The sequence below is a fragment of the Silurus aristotelis genome, assembly GCF_946808225.1.
Source record: "Silurus aristotelis genome assembly, chromosome: 3".
Taxonomy (NCBI): Eukaryota; Metazoa; Chordata; class Actinopteri; order Siluriformes; family Siluridae; genus Silurus; species Silurus aristotelis.
In genome coordinates this window covers 9,071,076-9,093,233 of record NC_139576.1, presented here as the reverse complement: position 1 = coordinate 9,093,233, position 22,158 = coordinate 9,071,076, and the positions used below count along the sequence as shown (strand labels likewise).

General features: G+C 37.4%; 1 protein-coding gene across 9 annotated transcripts in view; it reads right to left on the bottom strand.

Moving 5' to 3' along the window:
- The window catches only part of LOC310723689 (nectin-1-like), a 62,418-nt gene that overhangs the window by 39,419 nt on the left and 841 nt on the right, over window positions 1-22,158 (bottom strand). For 2 of the 9 annotated variants that reach the window (XM_083537071.1, XM_083537070.1), the window contains exons 3-10: window positions 18,632-18,937; window positions 17,578-17,686; window positions 14,725-14,870; window positions 14,035-14,077; window positions 13,839-13,927; window positions 13,572-13,683; window positions 13,440-13,482; window positions 13,332-13,361 (exon numbers count right to left, since the gene is read on the bottom strand). In XM_083537071.1, the coding sequence (XP_083393197.1) occupies window positions 13,353-13,361; window positions 13,440-13,482; window positions 13,572-13,683; window positions 13,839-13,927; window positions 14,035-14,077; window positions 14,725-14,870; window positions 17,578-17,686; window positions 18,632-18,937 (857 nt within the window). In that variant the 3' untranslated portion in view covers window positions 13,332-13,352. Of the gene's footprint in view, window positions 1-9,865; window positions 10,112-12,510; window positions 13,362-13,439; window positions 13,483-13,571; window positions 13,684-13,838; window positions 13,928-14,034; window positions 14,078-14,724; window positions 14,871-17,577; window positions 17,687-18,631; window positions 18,938-22,158 lie in introns of those variants that run through there. The other 7 variants (XR_014532741.1, XR_014532742.1, XM_083537072.1 and 4 more) reach the window with 6 other exon arrangements.

The following is a 22,158-nucleotide window of genomic DNA, read 5'->3' as shown; positions in this document are numbered from 1 at the left end:
AGACAAGTTGGTAGTTCCAAATCTGTGATTTCAAGAATATTTAATCTTTACAACATCACAAACTCATTCAAGTCCGCCAAGAAGGCTGGTTGTCCACTGAAGACAAATACAAGAGAGGACAGGATACTGCGGAGGATTTAAATGGGCAATCTTTTCCACACTGCAGCTGGAATTGCTCACCAGTTCAGCCCTGAACAGGGTAAGGATCTGTCTCGTCATACAGTGTCTCGACGTTTAAGAGCATTTGGATTGAAAGCACACTCTGCAGTGACCAAACCTCTCATTAGCAGAAAGAATCAAAAGGCTAGACTAAGCTTTCCTGACACTAACACTGAGCATGTTGTGTGGACAGAGGAGAACTGGTCCAAAGTTCATTTCAGTGATGAAAGCAAGTTTAATTTATTTGGGTCCGATGGGGAAACATTATGTTCGGCGACAAACTGGAGAAAGACTGAACCCAAAGTGTGTAAAGAAGTCAGTGAAAAGTGGAGGAGGAAGTGTCATGGCAGAGTGAATGCAAATGTTTATCAGAACCTTCTTCAGCAACATATGGTTCCTTCCATGCGTTCATCACCCAATCAGCCCGCAGTGTTCATGCAGGACAACGCTCCATGTCACACAGCGAAACGGGTAAAGCAGTTCCTTGAAACTGAAAACATTGAAATAATGACATGGCCTGCCCAGAGTCCTGATCTCAACCCAATAGAGAACCTCTGGAAAATCCTTGGTGACAAAGTTATGGCCAAGAAACCCATTACAGTCACCGAACTGTGGAGGAGACTGGAAGAAGAGTGGACCAAAATCACATCAGAGCAGTGTGAGAGACTAGTGCTGTCCTGTGACTGCAGATGTGCTGAAGTCATTCAGAGCAGAGGCCTGTACACTTCCTACTAATTGCTGACTGTTGTAACCAGTGTTGGGCCACGTTACTTTTAAAAGTAACTCATTACAATATTGAGTTACTCCCCAAAAAAGTTACTTATTACGTTACATAGTTACTTTTTGGAAAGTAATGCGTTATATTACTTTTGCGTTACTTGTATCTCTTTCACGCCTTACAGGTGTAACAGGTGTAATATAGATAATTGCCATTAAGAAATAAGTAATATAAGGGCAAAAGACATGTCTTAAACATTTAAAATGCTTAATAACTTCTTAGAGAACAATAAGATGATCGACTAACTTTTGACCACAAGGCTGAACACTTTCCAGTCGCACTTCTGTACACTGCTTTTCAATCTGCCTCACCGTCAGAAATGTAACTATCGTTCGTGTATATAAGGTTAAGGGTGTGGGCTGCACACCGGTGATGTGGAGGGAGAACATACCTTTCGCTGTCATCTCGTAAAACATCGTGTAATTCCGTAAATATGACCTCGTCCACATCATTCTCTGCTTCATCATCAGCTTGAAACATTCTGAACACTTTTTACAAAGTTCGCTCTATTACCAGTGACCGTGACAGTTTATCTTCCCACAAAGAGCATATGAGCTGTGAATTTGCTCTCTGTCTCCGCTGCGATGGCATCGTACATGTGTCTCCCACGGAAAACTTTTATTCTGAGCAGTCTAAAGATCTGCAGTGGTGGAAAGTCGGCAAAAGTTTTCTATATTTCTGTCTCCATTTCCATATATGCAACATTACACACACACACACACACACACACACACACACACACACACACACACACACACACACATCTGTAGTGTTGTGCTTTGCATGCAGATGTTTTTTTTTTTTTTTTTTAAGTGGTATTTTTTGCAGTTGAAAAGAGCTTTTCACCAACACATAATCTACACTTAACCATTATTCCTTTCTCCTTTTCCTCGACTATTTCAAAATAATAAGAATACTTCCATCACAGTAATGTAATTCTCTGGTTTGCCATCTCCGCTTCTGACCAGCTTCTGTTCCCGCGGCTCGCACGTATGCGTGCGTGATTCTACGTGACTACGTTCATTTTAATTCAGTATTGATTTTTTTATGCAAAATAATTTAACTGAAAAGTAACTCGCATTACTTTTTTAAAAAGTACTCAGATATTAATGTGTAAATTTATAAAGTAACGCGCTACTTTACTCGTTACTCCAGAAAAGTAATATTATTACGTAACGCACGTTACTTGTACCCCCAACACTGGTTATAACCTTCAGAAAATTTTGTTGTAATCTTTTTCCATGCTACAGTCATTGTTGTTCTCTAATTTTGATCAGTGTGTTTTCTGCAAAATAATGTTTTTTTTTAAATGCCTTTTGTGGAAAAGGTGTTCTGGTAGCATGGTATAGACAGAACAAAAACTCCTTCAACTGTTGAGCAGTGAACAATTCATTATTTCAGAATTGTTCAATTGTATATAAATTGTTCTCTAAGTTTGATCGCCAGTGTATATATTTTTAACCAGTATTCTGCATGTCTTATTTACATGCATCATATCAGCCTCATATTAACCAATCAGCCAGAATGCCTTTATTTTAAAATCAGCTTTTATTGGCAACTAAAAATCCCATATTGGCCGTTCACTAGTGATAAGGCTGATGTGTTTTAAATAAATGCCATTTACTTTGCCTTTTAATTATTTGATCTGCATCTATATATAGTAGCAGTTACAAGTTTCTTTATTTGTATTATTTTTATCATTATATATAAATACTGAAGTGATCCAAACAATGAAAGAATAGCACCAATAATATTGTATGTTCCCATCTAGTGTTTAAGAACAATAAAAATTTGTGTACATATATATATATATATATATATATATATATATATATATATATATATATATATATATATATATATATATATATATATAAAAAACAATTATTTAATTATGAGACCTGCGTAGACTACTTTCTATCTTTGACTTAACACTCACGACTGTCTAGCAATGTACAGTCTGAATAAAATCATTAAGTTGGCCGATGACACGACCGCAGTGAGAATGAGAATTGATGAGAGCGTGCATATTTATATTATAATTTATCTACTTGTGTAATATACAAGGAGGCACTGTAATGGCGATAAGTATAAACAAAAAGATGTTCTTACCACTGATTTACAGTAAAATCATCAGACAAATCTACCATAGCTCCATCCAGAAATAGGCCCTTTCACACATATTTGATCTGGTAACCCGGCAGCTTTATGATGCATTTGGGGGAAAAGAAAAAAAAAAAAAAAAGGATATTTTTAAATTTGCTATTCTGCAAAACAAACATGTTAAATATTAGATAACTTATTACTTGAATGTACTATTCCATGTCTTATTTTAAAGAGACCTTGTACTGTGATGTTGGTCAAACCCATACTGTATAGTTCTTTCATTTTCGTATCCTTTACAGTGAAACAGTACATATTACACTGTCTCCTCTTGACTTCAAAATAGTCCTGTTTTGGGTTTTCCTATAATATGTAGTGAATGATTAAAACCTGAATGCCCTATTTTGAGTCAAGTATTAATTATGTCCTCTATTCTTTGATTGCATACTGTCATTTCTTTGTTAACATGCTTTTGTGTACCAAATACAGTGGGGGAAATAATGATTTCAACCTCTGCTGATTTTGTGAGTTTACCCCCTTACAAAGAAATGAACGGTCTAGAATTTTTATGGTAGGTGTAACAGAGAAAGACAATATAAAAATCCCCCCAAAATATCATTAAAGAAAGGTTATAAATGAATTTGTATTTGATCCCCTACCAATCATCAAGAATTCTGACCCCCACGGACCCAACTTAGTCCTTTCACTTTAGGAAAGTACTCCTAATATCAACTCGTTATGTGCATAAAAGACGTGTCACAGAATCTCTTTCATCTTTTCAAACCATCAGCAGAAAGCTTGGTGAGAAAGAAACCACTTTTAATTTGAAAATTTAAGAAATACAAGATAAGTCATTTGCCCTCGCTCTGGAGCTCCATGCAAAATCTCACCTAATGGGGTAAGAATGATTCTGAGAAAGGTAAGGAATCGGTCCAGAATTACATGGGAGGAGCTTAAAGATCTCAAGGAAGCCGGGTCCACAATCACCAAGAACACATTGGTAACACACAGAGGTCTCTCTGCTCAAAAAGACACATGTACAGTCCATCTTAAAGTTGCCAACAAACACCTGAATGATACAGTGAAGGCTTGGGAGTATGGGTTGTAATGGTGTACTGGTACTTGTACTAGTTTAAGATGCATATTCCCTTGTTTTTTTTGCATTACACAAAAAATAGACATTGAAGAACTCAGTCTTCAGTTTCAGTCTGACATCTTGAGTAATCAGTTAATTTTTAAACAATTCACATACGTTTTTAAATGTAACAATTTATGTTAGTTAAAATACTCATTCAGGTGAGTTTGAACAAATATGCACATAGAAAACGTTTTATATTTATTTCATACTTCTAAACTACACATTCACTAAGTGAACTGGGAACTTTTATAGGCAAGATACACATTTAATAAGATACTAGTACCTTTTATTCCTAGCTAATAAGGTCATCGTTATGACAGAAACAAGTGTAAAGAGGCTATAAGACAAAAATAAGCGATTAAACAATAAAGGCCTTATAGTTTGTAAATAGCCTACAAGTCCATAACTAGTCATTAACAAAAGCAGTTATTAGCAATTTCTTACTTTCTAATTTCTAAACCCCTAAAATAAAGTGTTACCTTATATGTTGAAATGTGCTGTTAATCATCTTTGAATTAATAATAATAATAAAAAAAAGGACACAAAAATAAAATAAATAATAATAATAAAAAAATCCAAGAATTGAGCCTCCAGCATGCCAGCAGTGTGTCCCAAAGGGAAGGAGGAAGTAAGGAAGAAAGAAAGGAAGAAAGAAATCTGAATCTCACACTACAGTCTTCCTCTTTCAGTTTCCACCATCTTATTCTTTTTTCAGTTCTCGATCCCATCCTCTTATTCTTCACCTCCAAAGCCATCCTCCACCGATTCGGGATGGAATTCAGGTTTGTGATCCGCATATTAGATTTTGCACATGTACGCTGGATGCCCTTCCTAATGTAATCCTCCCCATTTATCCGGGCTTGGTACCGGCACTAAGGCTTGTGCAACCCTAATGGCTGGGTTAAGTTCAACAATATGGATACTGTGGCATATGGACTTCCCTGGAGAGGCATGGCAGACAATGGAGTGCACGTTCCATGTAGCACTCCTCCTTGATCTGGTCCCGCTCCCTCCCCAAAGTCTCCCTGGCATCATACCTCTCTTCCGGGGCTGACAGGCTGAGGAAAGAGCTTGGCTTAGCAGCCCCCCTGCAGGGCCCAGGGGACGTTTCAAGATGTTATCCAGGGTCAACAGGCATGCCATATATTGTTCATGACACACCCTAAAATACCAACCAAGAGCAAAGGCAGTGCAGAACAGGGGTCAGGGTCACGATCAGGACTGGTACGGGTAAAGGAGCAGGAACAGTGACAACTGTTCCTGCCCCACTACTCTCCTTAGATGTGCCCACTTTGTCCTGGCCTGCCTCTGTATGGTGTTCTCTCGGCCTGGGGATCAAAGAAAATCAAAGAAGAAGAGTAAGAACACGAGCTTTGAGGATTTGGACTATAGTTAAAGTTAACAGTCTGCTACACTGACTCAGGACTACAGTTTGCATCTGATCATCACTGCACAAATGTAAATGGCGCAAATGTAAATGTAATAAATGGACATTCAGTGCCAACCAGATTATATAATCTCAGAGTTTTTCCTTGCCACAGTCGCCACCGACTCATCTGGGACAAACTTACACTTATAAAGAACATTTTTATTCATTCTTTATCACCACATTATCTGTGCAAAGCTGCTTTTATACAATTTTCATTGTTATAAGCACTCTACATATAAAAATTAATTGATTTAAAAATAAAACTACTTATACATTTTTCCTGCGGGCTTTTGTGGGCAGGAGTGGGACAAAACTTAAATATTGCTAGCCGATGAAAATAAATAAATAAATATATATATATATATATATATATATATATATATATATATATATATATATATATATATATATATATATATATATATATATATATTGTATATATACATATGACAAAGTGTGTTTCAAATGGTAATATATGTATAATTACCATTTGAAACACAGTGAAATTTTAAAAACAAAAAAGAGACAATCCTATGATCATATAAACCTGTAATTAAACCTTGCATGATGTTTATGTTGTTTTTTTGAATGGTTAACTGAAACAACATAACGAACAATTTTTGAGAGTAACGAAAGTCAAAAAGAAATACATCCTCTTTTCTGTCATAGGGCATTGTTTTAAATGTATGTGATAAAACATACTTCCTTTTTAGTTTGAAATGAAAGACAAACAATACTGTGTCGAACTTAACAACACAACTGTGTTTTTTTTGGGGGGGAAGCAGTATTAAATGTGTTGAAAAGCTAGTGTCAAAAAAAAAAAAAGTCCTTTCATAAGCACTGGAAAGTATAAGTTCAGAATAATATGCAGTCATATACATGTCTGGAAATCTGAGGTTCAAAAACATTACCAGTGTAATTTAATGACCTGTTGGACTGCTTTACTGCTCAGACCCAACCCTAAATAATGTCTTAATACGGCTTCATGTGTAGCTCAGCAACATGCGTTCAGGAGCACTCTCTTTACAGCAACTCTTTGCAACTGTTTGTACTGCTTTAGATACACAGTAACGGATTAATTAATGCAGGGCCAGTGTTAGGCTAAAGGCTAACCTTTAATAAACAATAAATTAAGACGGCACCAATCAGATGGACGGCAAGCCGAGTTTCGTGCTGGCATAAATGCAGCTCAGTGCGTAAGACTTGCGGCAGTCTGTGTGTTTATATCAACATGGAATGGTGTAAGAACTCGTTTCCACCTACTGCTTACCGCTGATGGAGTTTATGTTTGTGAGATGAAGTTAAGAGACCATGGTGGGTCTCATTAGCAAGAATGATGAGTCCAAATACAGAAAGGGGAATGTAGCCAACAGCCTGATGTAGCGCCAACAACCTGTCTCTGAACATTGACAAAACCAAAAGAAATGTTTGTTGACTTTAGGAGCGCACAGAGCGGCCATTCTCCACCAATCATCAATGGATCCTTCGTAGAGATCTTTAAGAGCACCAAATTCCTTAGTGTTCTGGCGGAGAACTTCACCTGGTCACTCAACACCAGCTGCATGACAGGCTGAGGAAAGCCAATCTTCCATCCCCCAGCCTGACCACATTCTACAGAGGGACCATCGAGAGCATCTTAAACAGCTGCATCACTGCCTGGTTTGGAAACTGCACTGTCTTGGATAGCAAGGCCCTACATAGCGAGAACAGCTGAATATCATCTAAATCTCTCTCCCCTCCATCACAGACATTTACACAACACACTGCATCCACATAACCAACTGCATTGTGGATGACCCGACACACCCGTCACACACTCGGTTCCAAAGCATTCGAGCCTCACATCCTGAGTGTGCAACATCTGTTTTTTCAGGCTGCTCAATACACAGAACTGAACTGCAACTGCAACTCACATGCACACACTCACTCAACTGTGCGTTACTGAACTGTAACAACATGAACTCAAGCGCACACTCAATACTCAGCACCACCCATATTATATTTTATTGTTTTTCCATGTTGCCAATGGCAATCTCTGACGTTTTTGTGTTTCAGTGAATGCAGAGGGCACTAATCATATTGTCTGGCTGTTGGCATAAATAGTTTTGTGTGGTTATAATTTTAGCTGATTTAGAGAATTAACATGTTATAAATACTACATGAGAGAAAATTGTGGTAGCAAGAGCTAATGAGTAATTCTTTCACTTGACCGATGGTGATACTTTTCTTTTTTTTTTTTTTTTAGCTTGTTTCATTTGTTAAATGCTGTCCATTTTGGACCCACCCATCATTTCTGCCAGAGAAGCAAATTTGAGAAGTGGTAACAGTTTTTGTTTTAAAATCACTTTGCTACCGTGTATGGAAGAGGTAGATAAAATAAAACTAGGATGTGTCTCCTACTGAAATCCTGCCCCTACCCAGGCAGCCAAGTGTCTAAAACAAACTGAAAGCATGTAAACACAAGAATCCTGATACACATGAAAAGCATTAAAAGCAGTACACAGAAAGATAAATAATAACCATAATAGGAAAAAGGAAATATTGGAAAATTATTTAAATATATATATAAAAAAGGAAATATTTATTAAGATGACTATTACAGATGCCTTGGGTAAGCCCCAAATCCCATAATGCCATACTCTCAAAAGGCTGTAATAGAAAATGCACTGGGCTATAGACACTGGGCGTGACAGAAACAAATTATTATGTCTGTGAATTGTGCCAATATACACATTGTTGACTGAATGCTTCTCTCATCCTCTTCACCAGAGGCGACAGCAAACTGTAACTGACTTAATGAATGACTGTAATGGAATCTGTAATGGAAATACGGGGAATACTAGTGGTAGGAAGTCCGGTAGATCTGACCGTGAATGAGGTGGAATCGGGACCTTATAAAGTGAAAAGGTAATGGGAAACAGGTGTAGGTGATTATAGCAGGGAGAGGCTGAGTGAGAGTTAGAGTCTTGGAGGGAGGCGTGGCTGGTGGTTCCCTGAAATCACACTTGCATTGGTGTGAATTTAAAAATGACAATATTAAAATATAGATGACTAGATATAGATGAATATCATTAATTATTAATAACATAATTAAAGGTAAATTGAGCAAATTTGTTATTTTAGAAGTGTGTATTAAACTGGTAGCCCTTCACATTAATCGGTACACAAGAAGTAGCTCTCAGTTTCAAAAAGGTTGGTGACCCCTGATCTAGAATATTGTATAAGGATGGAACTGTGCTGCTTTAATACTCTATAGCAATTCGGACATTTCACTCACATTATTCTGTTAATCAGTGAATTGCTGCGATCAGATGATCAGTTATAATCAGTGAATTGCAGGAATTGCTATAACCAGATTTTCAGTTAAATTCAGCTAGAAAAGGGGATTTTGTTTAAATAAAACTACTACTGTAGAATATGATCTTTATATGTTAGTAATGTGCCTAAGCACATCCACATTTAACTTACTGCTCAGAATTTACAGTATCTCAAGGGTCAATACTATTGAAATGGAAATTGAATATAATTATTCAATATGCAGATTGTGATAAAGGCTGCTGGATGTTAGACAAAAGGCGCTTCTCAACCTTCCACTTAAAGATGTACTACAGGTGCTCAATAGGGTTCAGGTCTGGAAACATACTTGGCCACTCCTTCACCTTCTTCAGCGAAGCAGTTGCCATCTTGGTGGTGAGTTTGGGGTTGTTATGTTGGAAAACTGCCGTTTGGCCCAATTTCTGAAGGGAGGGCATCATTTTCTGCTTCGGAATGTCACATGTTGCAATCTATGTTTCCCTCAATGAACCGTAGCTCCCCAGTACCAGCAGCACTCATGTCGCCCCAGACCATGATGCTACCACCACCATGCCTTCAGCAAACTGTTTGCAGGCTTTCTTGTGAACCAGCAGAAAAGGCTTCCTTCTGGGACAACATCCATGCAAACCAACTTGTTGAAGTGTGAGGCATATGGTCTGAGCACTGACAAGCGGACATTCTGCTTCTGCAACCTCTAAAGCAAATCTGGCAGTACTTATGCGTCTCTTTTTCGAAGCAGCTTCTGCACCTGACGCACAGCACGAGGACTCAACTTCTTTGATGGACCCTTGTGAGGTCTGTTCCGAGTGGAACCCGTCTTGGAAAACCTCTATATGACTTTGGCCAATGCACTGTAACAGTTTCAGGGTGTTACCGTTTTTTTTTATAGCCTCAGCATCTTTGTGGAGGGCAACAATTTTAATTCTCAAATCCTCTGAGAGTCTTTTCCATGAGGTGCCATATTGAACATCCAGTGGTCAGTATGAGAGAATTGTACTCAAAGCACCAAATTTTAACTGCTCTAATACAAGATACACAAATTTGTAGGGTTCTGTCAAGCATAACAAAAACATGAACAGGATGAATAGGACATGTGGCTTTGCCTGGTTACATGATGTACAGCTGTTATCACACAGTGTGTACTCACTTTTGTTGGCAGTTATTTTGGCTGTATGTTGAGTTATAGGAACTGTAAAAATTACAAAATAGCAGTAAAAAATAAAAACACTTTGTAGCAAATACATTAACAATTGTCTATTTTTCATTTTTATGAATGCAAATGCCCATTATGTACAGCTAAAGATGATTAAATGATAAAGTTCTTGAGAAATTCTTTATCATAATTTGTAGGATCAGCAGTTTGTTATTTCCTGATTTATTTGAAGATCATATAAAGGTGAAAAAATGTAAGGCATTTCTTTTGTAAAATAGGGTAAGAAATAAGGTATAAAATGCATTTTTTTTTTTTAAATGTGCATGACATTTGAAAAAACTCTTTGTTGGCTCTTTCCCAGATGTCTGTTCAGGAGCAACGGTCTCTTACCACAGCAAACAGAACTGCAACAGTCTCCAACACCGCAAACAGAACTTCCTTAAATGTAACAACATTTTCAGACAGAGCAGTTTATTCTTTTTATACACACTATTTTCAAAAGTATTGGGTCATCTAACCTCCAACCTGGTGGAGTCCTGAACCCTAACCCAGCGGGCCACACAGACAAACTAAGCAATCAGGGGGGTGTAGGGCCTTCATCAGGTTGGTGACCAAGAAGCTGGTGGTCACTCAAAAAAAAAAGCTCCACTGTTTCTCTGTAGAAAGGGCAGAATCTTTCAGAAGAACAACCATCTCTGCAGCACTCCACCAATCAGGCCTTTAAGGTAGACTGGCCTGACAGAAGCCGCTCCTCTGTAAAAGGTAAAAGACAGCCCGGCTGGAGTTTGCCAAAAGGACCTGACTGACTCTCAGACCATAACAAAGATTAAACACATTGGCCTGAATGGCATGCATCATGTCTGGAGGAAATCAGGCACCACTCATCACCTGGCCAATACCACCCTACAGTGAAGGATGGAGGTTGCAGAATCATGCTGTGGGGATGATTTTTAGCATTAGGAACTGGGATACTAGTCAACATCGAGGGAAAGATGAATGCAGCAATGTACAGAGAAGTCCTTGGAAAAAAAAAAAACAGCTCCAGAGCGCTCTGGACCTCAGACTGGGGTATTGTTTGTAGAATTTTGAGGAAAATAATGAATTTAAACCATTTTGGAATAAAGCTGTAAAATGTTGAAAAAGTGAAGTGCTTCGAATACTTTTCAGATGCACTGCATATTTAAATTTACGTTTATTTATTCCTGATGAACAAGCCAATGGTATGAGGAACAAAACTTAAAATTAACCAACCACAAAAGGGGAACCCATCCTCAAGTGTGAGATTATTAAAAGTAACAGACTGACTTTTTTTTTTTTTGTGTCAGCTTTGACTACGAGATACTTCTTTTGAGCGGCCAATGGATTAAAAATTTTATGCAAATTTCCATTATTTTGATTAAGTTAAAGCTGCATTCCCATTCTATGAACATACCAATCAAATTAACAACCTTGTTTTCTTTAAACTTGGATCATCATTTTTGACCTACCGTAGTCTTAAACCTGTTCAAACATGACAATGCATGTCCACCTGTGCACAAAGTGAGGGGTATAAAAACATGGTTTGCATTTGCATCAAACCATCAACATGAGCACATCACGGAAACTATAAACAAAATCACTGATTGTCACTGTTCATTTTTCACTATTCAATTACATTACATCAGTGTTTTTCAACCGTTTTTGAGGCATGGCACACAACCAACCCAAAACTGTGCAAAATGACATTCTAATACAGCGTAACCACAATTTAATCTCTTAAGATTTGGCTACAAGTTCAGCTACTAGGAAGCTAGGTTTGAGAGCGCTTTCATTCATTCTCATTTATTGTTTTGAAATTATGTTTGTGTAATATGAACATGGTGTTTAAGACTGCTTGGGCCATAGCAATGTCGGATAGCTTTTCCTCCACACAGCACGTATAATGTACTCGATGCAGTCAGATCCCTGGTAAAAGTAAATCCAAACAAAAGAACTTTAATCAAATTTCTTTGAGCTCAACAATTATACTTTTCTTGCCCGTCAATCATACTAGGGGCTTCATCTGGGTCAGAATTTTGTCCAGGTACCAGGAGAGTTTGCACGTCCTTTTAAAATTTTTATCCATTGCGGTCACCGCTACCTGCTCTTGCGCATTATTAATCCTATTGTTATTAATTAACAAGTACTACCTACCCTCCCACCCACTAATGTTGAGCTGTATTTCCATTAATCTGCAGGTCACAACATCACAGGTACAGGGGCTCAACAATGGCAATTTCTTTCCAGTAACTAAATAATCATTTTTTGGACCAATTACACATAAATGGATGATCACAAGAGGTGACAGTGGCAAAGAAAAATTATTGCAACTCTGAACATAACACTGTATGCAAATGTTTTTTTTTTATCAGTCTCTGTGTTACAATTTGTAACGACACGCAAGATACGTTAGATACTCTTCAAGAGATACCAAAACTGTATAATCCTCTTTATGTGAAAATTGTATAGTTGAATGAAGTAGTATTGTGTAAACTGTTTTTAACTTCGGGTCAATCACACTGGACCTGTTCTGCAATATTGTGATGAGTCAATTAAAATGGTGCGAACAAACGAAATCTAAAAGCAGCAAATAACAGCAGTAGTAAACAAGTACATTTTTAGTCACTGTTATGGTTTTCAGGGAATGCTTATGCATTTTTTTTCTAGCAGTGGGTGACAGTAATGAAGTAAATATAATGTATTACTGTACTTAAGTAGTTTTTTTACGGATATTTCCGTTTGGGGAGACTTTTACTTCACTACATTTTAAAGTAAAATATCTTTTTACTCAAATATATTTCACCAAAGCAGATTTCCTTTTTATTTATAAGTGAATAAACACTTAACTAGTCCAGCCACCAATCAGGGTAGAGCATGCGCTCTGTTTTAAACTTATTTTGCTTGCTGCTTGGCAGTGGCAGATTTAAGAATAGGCAACATGTCTAGTCCTAAATTTTACATAAATTAATAATTACAAAAACGGTAAAAAAAACAACAACAGACAGATAAAGCTACACAATGCACACAAATAAAAATAAAATTCCTACTAAGATGCTTACACAAACCTCAAACAAAACAATATTTAAGTTGTTTGTGCATAACTATTATTAAAGTGGGAAACAGAATAGGTTTCATTATCTTAACTCTCAACTCACCAGAGGATGACTTGAGGTCCTGTAATGAAAATCATTTTCATGATAGCAGACATGCCAATAGACCTTGTGATTTTTATGGTCACCTTTTATATTGATCCCAAACATCAGCTCGCCTAGAAAATATATATTTTAATCACCAGCACAAAGATTGAAGAAAGCACAATAATTAGGATTTAAATAAAAACACTCACGTCCTTTAAAGAACCAGTGGGCACAGGATCACGGCTATTAAGCCTAAGTGGAAAAAAAAGTAACTCGCTTAGAAAACTTTTTATGTGAATAATCTGCCCTTAATACTACATTACTAAAATGACTTAACTCACCCCAGTCTTTTTATAATGTGTTTATGCAATTGAAATTTCCCAACGACAAAACCACAAATCACAGCGATGAGGACTATGATGACCAGAGTCCAGCAAATTTTTCTTTCTGTAGCTGCAATGGCATTTAGAAAAAAACATTATCTTACATTTAACATGCGAGCTAACTGTATTTAGTTGCAGTTTAGTAAGTAGTTACTAAAACTGTATTTGGTTAACCCTCCTAACACACACACACACACACAGTAATGCCCAAAAGTGATGTCCAACCTGAGAAAATGTACCTCTTGCACGAGTCGTTCTGTTTAAGCATGGTGGAGGAATTGTAACGGTATGGGGATGCATGTCTGTGGCAGGTGTTTAAAGAATTTACAAACTTGCGGCTACTTTGAATAAATTTAAAAATACTGAAGTGCTCTCCTTAGTCCCCTGACCTTAATCTCACTGAAATCTTTAGGAATTCTAAACCCTGATTGTGATAATCATGCGATTCATCCAAAGAAGCTCAGCTATGGAAAGAATTTAAGGAGGCTCAGCAAGAAATTAGGCATGACATGTGCAAATCTTATTGAGTCAATGCCCAAGAAAACAGTTGCTGTAATCAAAAACAATTGAGGACCAACAAAATATTAAACAACTGCTTAAAATTATATTCAATTTCTGACATATTTATAAGTTTTCCATTGCACATTAGAATAAAACCAGATTTCATGTTAAAATTTGTATTTGCTGATATTTGTTTGTATAGCTGTAGCTTGTATTTTGCTCAGTTATACTGCTAATAAAATACCTTAACCAAGATTAGTGTTTTCTTCTTCCCAATATACATCTTTTGATGGTTTATTCGAATCTGCAAGGTCATTAAAAACAAATATTTTGCATTCCTCATTCCCAGACATCACTTTTGGGTTTTAATGTGTGCTCAAAGCATATTAAGTTTTATTTTGGTCCTGTACGCTAAACAGCAACTTTTAAGCTAAAAGGTTATAAAAAATAAAAAAAAGAATAAATGTAGTCTGTCCGTGTGTGAATCAGCACGCATTCATTCAACTGTGAATTTATTAAGTTAACCACATGTGAACATCGATTCAAATGACTTACAAGTTATTACAATTATTAAATGTCTAAAGGAATTACAGGTTGTATACATACTCACCTGGTATAACATACACATCAAATGAACCCATAGCTTCCCCATATTGGTTAGACACAATACACAAGTAAAAGCCGTTAAATTCAGGGGTTGCTGGAATAATCAGTCTGTTATCAACGTTGGAAAACCTCTCTCTCACTGGAGAAATTCTAAAAGAGAGTAATGTTAAAATAAGATAAATTACGAGAATGATAAAAGTGTAGGTGGGATTTTCTTAGTTGTATGAAGACAAGCATGTGAGAAACTGCCTTCTACATTTTATTTATTTCATGCAATAATTAATACAAAATGTAAAAAAATCAAACCATTTAACATTAAAAATTAAAAAAAATTCGTACAATTCCCAAAATAAATTTAAATAAACATACATTTCCGAATTAAAGCAAAGTGACTAGACTGTGTACTGCTGAAAACACACTCACAAATAACACAGTGCCTGTCAAAATAATTTTTTTATTTTATTTTGACACACATCCAATGTTCCTTTTGTTTATATGCAAGAAATAAAGGTAAGCTGCAAAAACACAAAAATTAGAACCTGTAAGATTGGGAGAAATGTCTGTGTACAGATGAGAACAAATTTGACATGTATGGTTCTAAAAGAAGAATATTTGTATGACAGAACAACCCCCCCCCCCCACAACCACAGTCAAAGATACAGGTGGAAGCTTAAGGGTTTAGGGTTGTTTTGGACAGGGAAGGTTGTAGATTAATTCTGGATGAAGAAATACTGAACCAACATGGCTACCACTGCATATTTCAGCACCATGCAATTCATTTTAGACTAAGGCTAGACCCAAAGCATATGTTCAGTCTGTGCAAGCATAATTTAGAGAGCAAACAGTTGGCTGGAATCATGTCTAACACAGAAACCTCTGCCCAGTCACTGCATCTAAATCCTTCTGAACTGCTCTGGGATGAACTGGATCACAAGGTAAGATAGAAATATCAAACTAGTGAAGAAGACCTTTGGCACGTTTTAAAAAGAAGAACTAAAGTATTTCTCAAAAAAACTCGAGGCTGTAATTGCTGCCAAAGGTGCTTCAACTATGTACTGAATAAAGGGCATATACATATTTTTATATATATTTACAGACATTTCAAGAATTAAGTTTTCACTTCATCTCTAAAGGGTACCAAGTTTAGATGAATGCGAAAGAAATGGATTTGAACAATTGTAGTATCAGGCTACAACATACAATCTGTAAATGTGAAGCTGGTCTGAATATATCCTAAATGCACTGTATATATTAGTTTGGTCAAAGTAAATCTTCATACTGTTAAATTACCTAGTTTGTTGCATCCAAACAAAAGGAACATGCATGTGTCTCTCAAAAACAATAAGTTCCAAACTTTTGACAGGCACTGTATATAACTCAAAATAACACCATGACCCCGAGTTTAAAAAAAAAAAAAGCATTGTGAATAGACCATTTTCACATTTCAAGGTTTCTTCTGCTTAAAGTAGCCTTTATCACATCAAGTCAAGTTTATTTCTATAGCGCTTTTCACAACAGACATTATCTCAAAACAGCTTAACAGAATTTACCAGTTAAGGTGAATGGTGTGCATTTATTCATTTATGAGCAGCCATGGTGACTGTGACAAGAAAAAGCTCCCTTGGGTGTTATGAGGAAGAAACCTTGAGAGGAACCAGACTCAAAAGGGGAACCCATCCTCATTTGGGTGATCAAGAGTGTAAATTATAGTCTTTAATCAATACAGAGCACTGGAGTGTAAGATTATGAGTAATGTATACTGTATATGGTAACTTTAGTTCTGCTACACCACCACCAGTTGTTTGCAGTTGAAGTATTGAAATATAAAGAATGTTAATATTATTATTGAAAAAACATGGCATTAATGGGACATCAATGATCAAGACAGTTCCATGGGCAGCGTGATGGTGACAATGCTGGTGTTTCTGAGTTGGCGAAGACACTTACTCGTCCTTAGCCCTGTGTTTTCTGTTTTTGTGATTGTTGTATGTAGCACCAGGTTTCAGAAGGAACGTTTTTTTATTCACTGTGTAATGCATCAGCTATACAAGGTTGGAATGACAATAAGCTTCTTGACTTGAGTCAATATTTTGGTGTTTCAAATGTGTTGTAAATTGTTTACTGGAAATAACTTTTACACTGCATCAATATACTCCTTTTTCATGAAAAGGACATGTTCAAGTTAAATATGTTGTTAGATTTCTTATTGCACAGATTCTTCAGCAACTTTGCAGTGGCTTTTATAAAACTTGTCTCTATAAGGACAATACATTTATTTGTAATACTACATTACCCACAAAAGACAGAGTAGAGTGATCTGACTACAAAAGTTCACACTTGGATTGTTCAGACTGAATTATTAATAGAGATCAATAATTATATAAATTTAATTATTATAAAAGCATACCGTTTCAAAATAATACTAGAATTCAAGAAAAGTATATAGAAAAAGTTATTTGTTAAACTTTCTTTTCGGCTTCTCCCGTTAGGGGTCGCCACAGCGGATCCTCCGCACGTTTGATTTGGCACGTTTTACGCTGGATGCCCTTCCTAACGCAACCCTCCCCAATTTATCCGGGCTTGGGACCGGCACTGAGAGTGGCTGGGGATGGTTCCCTGACCGGGAATCGAACCCGGGTCGCAGCGGTGGGAGCGCTGCATCTTAACCACTAGACCACCAGGGGACCAGAAAAAGTTATTTGTTACTACAGTTAAATTAAATAACCTTGCTGGCAGTCTCCAAAAAAATGCAGGTATTTCTTTGTCTCATGTCTAAAAAGCCATTTAATATGGGTCCTTAAATTAGATCAAATGCGGTCTTTCTGGTAAACATATACAAATGATTCAGCTCCATTACCTGCTCCAATTAAAGTGTGATGGTTTTGGATTGGCATCTACATCACACTGAAATTCGTGGGTTTCCCCTTGAGAAGCTGTTAAATTTATGTAAACCAACTGTGGAGGGTCTGAAAAACAAAATCAATACTTTAATTTTTTTTTCACTAAACATGACAAATTAAAGTACTGCACTGTTTTACATGGTCACTTTTAGATTAATCATGATTAACTTCTGATTTTCAGTTGTAAAGAAATACTGACTGGGTGCCATGATCCTACATGCTGATAGCTATAGGGCTTGGGTCAAGTTCAAGAGGGAAATTCAAGACTGGAAACTTCTCTACTTCACAGAGAGTAGACAGATTTAAAAGCACGCAGGACGTGTCGTTTTTGTCGCATCAACACTCTGATGATGGTAAACTGATTATGACATCCGCACTGAGCTTCCTAACCGGCAGTCTATATGCAACAAGTGGTGCTGGACCAAGGCTGAAAGACAGTACCCAAGTCCTCCAAACAACTAAATGAGATGTTTGTGGGGGGGTTCAGGTTAATGCTTCTGGTCCCTGAAGACAAACACAAATTTATAATGAGTTTCTTTTTGTGAGAAATTCCGGCCCTCATCCAGGAGAGTGAACCAATGACTAGAAACTACATTTTTTGACCACACACCCTCTAACTCCACACTCTCTACCACATGCCACACTCAGGATCTCAACCTGCTTTTTTTGGCTAAAGACCCACTACTTTAATTCTATATTTGATTACATTGTAAACTCTGCTTTATCCCTCTACTGAAATTGTATTCCTTAATTTTTTCAAATGTTTTCCATTTGATGTCACAGACCATTTTTTTACAAACATTTCACTGCAAATTGTACTATTTATGCTAATGCCTGTGACAAAGAAAAATATATTTAGACAATCTTTTTTCCATCAAAAAAGGCACAATGCCTGTACAACAGACACTTGTATTACTACTTTAAATAACATGAAAGGAATAAGAAGAGCTTTGTACTCATTTGTGTGACAAAGTTTCTGATTTGAAAAAAGCGAGCAAATTGGTAACTTACAGTAAATGTTCAATGTGTATTCCAGTAGATTTTTCTCCTTTAATCCAGGATGTGAGACCAAACACTGAACCTTCTTCTGGTTTAGCTCCTTGGATGCAGTGCCAATCAGGTTGCTAGTAACAGTGTGTCTTCCTTCAGAGTCCACAGTGTGATTAGTATGTACTTTAAAATAGTCTCTTAAACTACCTAGATTCCACGACACCTCTGCTGAAGGCTTTGAATTGGCTGCAGTGCAGGTTGCTAAAATTTCCTCAGTCTGACCAGAAACAGGATGAAGGTCTGTACCCACACTGACCACAGGAGCAACTAATAATAAAAAAAAAAACAATAAAAAAAAGTAATAAAAAAAAAATAAGAAGCATGACAACAATAGTGGAGTTTAAGGGTGTTTTTACACCTAGTTCGTTTAACCCTTTCAAACACTCTCAGAGCGGTTCAGCTTATACAGGTGAACAAACCATGTGATCTCAGACCCCCCTTAAAAAAAACAAAAGCGAACCTCCGGAGGTGGTCCGAGTATGGTTCGTTTGTGGGTCCGCTTGTGGTTCGTTATCGTCGCAATATGTGAAAGCAATGAGATCCCAGTTCACTTTGCATTTTGTTTGATATGTGTACCTGGAGGCTTCCCATACCTGTAGACATGTTACATCACTGCTGTAACAACAGAAAAACCTTTCACCATGGCAGGTCATGGAGTTCTGTGGTCCCCGGAGGAAAGTTGTGCACTTACTGAAATTTGGAAAGATAACATTAAACGCCGACTCTCCTCAACCCATAAACCCATTTCTTTTGTTTACTCAAAAAACTAAATAAAAGGGGATATTTCCTCTGCACATGTCCAAACTATCTCAATCCAGCCTCCCTCACCTTCTCTCCAAAACGTCCTACTTGCGCTGTCCCTCTAATAAACTCGTTTTTTTTATCCTGTCCATCCTCATTACTCCCAACGAAAACCTCAATCTTCAGCTCTGCTACCTCCAGCTCCACCTCTTGTCTTTTACTCAATGTCACTGTCTCTAAACCAGGGATGGGCAAACTTTTTGACTCATGGGCCACAATGGGTTCTAAAATTTGACAGGAGGAGATTTGCCAGTTCATCAAAGTCTGGAGTAAGTTTTGTTGTGGCAGTTCCCAGGTGTTGGTCAGTTAACCAGGATCTGTGAGGGGCTTTGTTGATGTTCATGACGATGAACGTCTGCTCACATATGTAGGTCGAACCAAACAAAGTCAGCATCTTCTGTGCCGTTTTCCAGAGGTTTGGAAACATGGCTTCATTAAGTGAAGCATAAAAGTCATTCAGTTTAAGAGAGCTGAACTTCTTCTTTAAGACGGAGTCAGACTGAAGATCAATCAGTTCCAATTGCACTTCTCGTGGTGTGGTTTCAGGGTCTTGTGACAGGGGACAGGACACCAGTTGAAAAGTGCAAAGTAATGGCTGATATTGTACTCTTTAAAAACCGTGACAGTTTCTTGGCATATTAGGCATACATGCTCGATCGGACTTAAGCGAAAAGTATTTTGTTGTCCACTCCGTATTAAACACTCGGCGCTCACTATCCACTTTTCTTTGATAAGCTCATTTCTGCAGAAGGGCTCATAGGAGAAGAGAGTACGAACAAGGTCAATGTAGCTGAAGTGCGACATCTTTTGGTGAAACGTGGGCATTACAGGGGAAATAAAACTCGAACAAGGTTTACCCGTACCTATTTTAATATAAGTTGGTCACGTTTGGCAGGCTGGATTAATAAACCCAACAGTGTGTGGCCCGCAGGCCGTAGTTTGCCCATGTCTGCTCTAAACCATACAACATCGCAGGTCTCACCACAGTCCTATAAACTTTCCCTTTCACTCTTGCAGATACTCTTCTACACTAATCACTCCTGCTATCACTGTTCTCCACCCACTCCACCCTGCCTGCACTCTTTTCTTCACTTCTCTAACACACTCTCCATTACTTTGCACTATTGACCCCAGGTACCGAAAATCCTCCACTTTCTCCACCTCTTCTTCTTGCAACCGCACCACTCCACTGCCCTCCCTTTCTTTCACAGACATCTCCTACATAGAACATAGTCCACCAGTGTGCACCTTGCGCAACTCTTATACGTTACCTTATGACGCTCCTTCTTCTTAAAATAAGTATTTACAAGTGGCATTTCCATTCTCTTAACAAAAACTACTCTTCCTTCAGAATCACCCCTACACCATTTCTCTTTCAATCCCCACCATGATAGAACAGTTTAATTCCCCCTCCAATGTTCCTGGTCTTACTCCCTTTCCACTTGGTCTCCTGAACACACAACATATCTACCTTTCTCCTCTCCATCATATCAGCTATCTCTCTCCCTTTACCCGTCATAGTACCAACATTTAATGTACCTACCCGAACCTCTACTCTCCTACACTGCTCCTTTCCCTGCCATCTCTGTAGATGTCTTCCTCCTCTCCTTCTCCTCCTTCGACCAACAGTAGCCCAATTTCCACCAGTACCCTGTTGGCTAACGATACCTGTGGCGGTCGTTGGTAACCCGGGCCATGACTGATCCGGTAGGAATTTCTTGTTCTTTTTTTTTGGTTCTTTTAAAACGAACTATATATGAAAACACCCTAAATTAGACTTTCAAGTTTTGTACATTATTTTGCACTTCATTCCTTTATTGATTTTGCATGACTGAAAAGTAAAAACAAAATGGCAAAAGCCAATGTATACCTAGAGTAAACTCAAGTTCAAATATTTAAATCAGTCTACAGATAGTGATAGATCACTTTATTCATCCTAGAAGGAAATTCACATTTTACCAGATGTCTGCACTAAGAAAGTTTATTCATTTAAGCCCAACTATTACAAAATGTTGTGTTCTGTTAAGCGAACATGTTCGTGTTTTCTGTGCATGTGTGTTAAATCTGTACAGGTTAGTCTGTTCCAGACTGATGTCTAGGTTTTCCTGCTCTGCTTCAGGTTCTGTTCAGTCAGCCCAGTGATGACATTTTCACCCTAAAGCTGATGTCATCATTAGGCGACAATGTATAATTGAAACAAAACCCAGTGCTAGAAGCTTCGATCTGTCGTTTATATTTTGTAGCTGTTTTGAGTCTCATGTCTATTGTTTCATGTCCATTGCTAAAGATACAATGCAAATAAAACTGAAATAAACTGGAAGCTCATTTAATAGATTTTAAGAGAAACCACCAGGAACTAAAAACTAAGTAAAATTAATAATAAAATGCATGAATTATTGATGGTTTTATTCTATGCACATTTGAGATGTGCATTATAGCATTAAGTATAATTTAACACCCTGTAAATTGATAGTGGTTTTGTTCTTTGTTTTTCACATGGCAAATCTCCACTCGATTATATACATACACATCTTTTGGCACAGTAAATTAAATATGTACATATTCATATAATTGGTTTATGTTTATCCTTCACATATACATCTAACATCCACCACACAAAGGCTTCAATCACACTGTGTGACCCAAACCTAGAGTGGAAAAGATCACATTAAACTGCACTACATTTT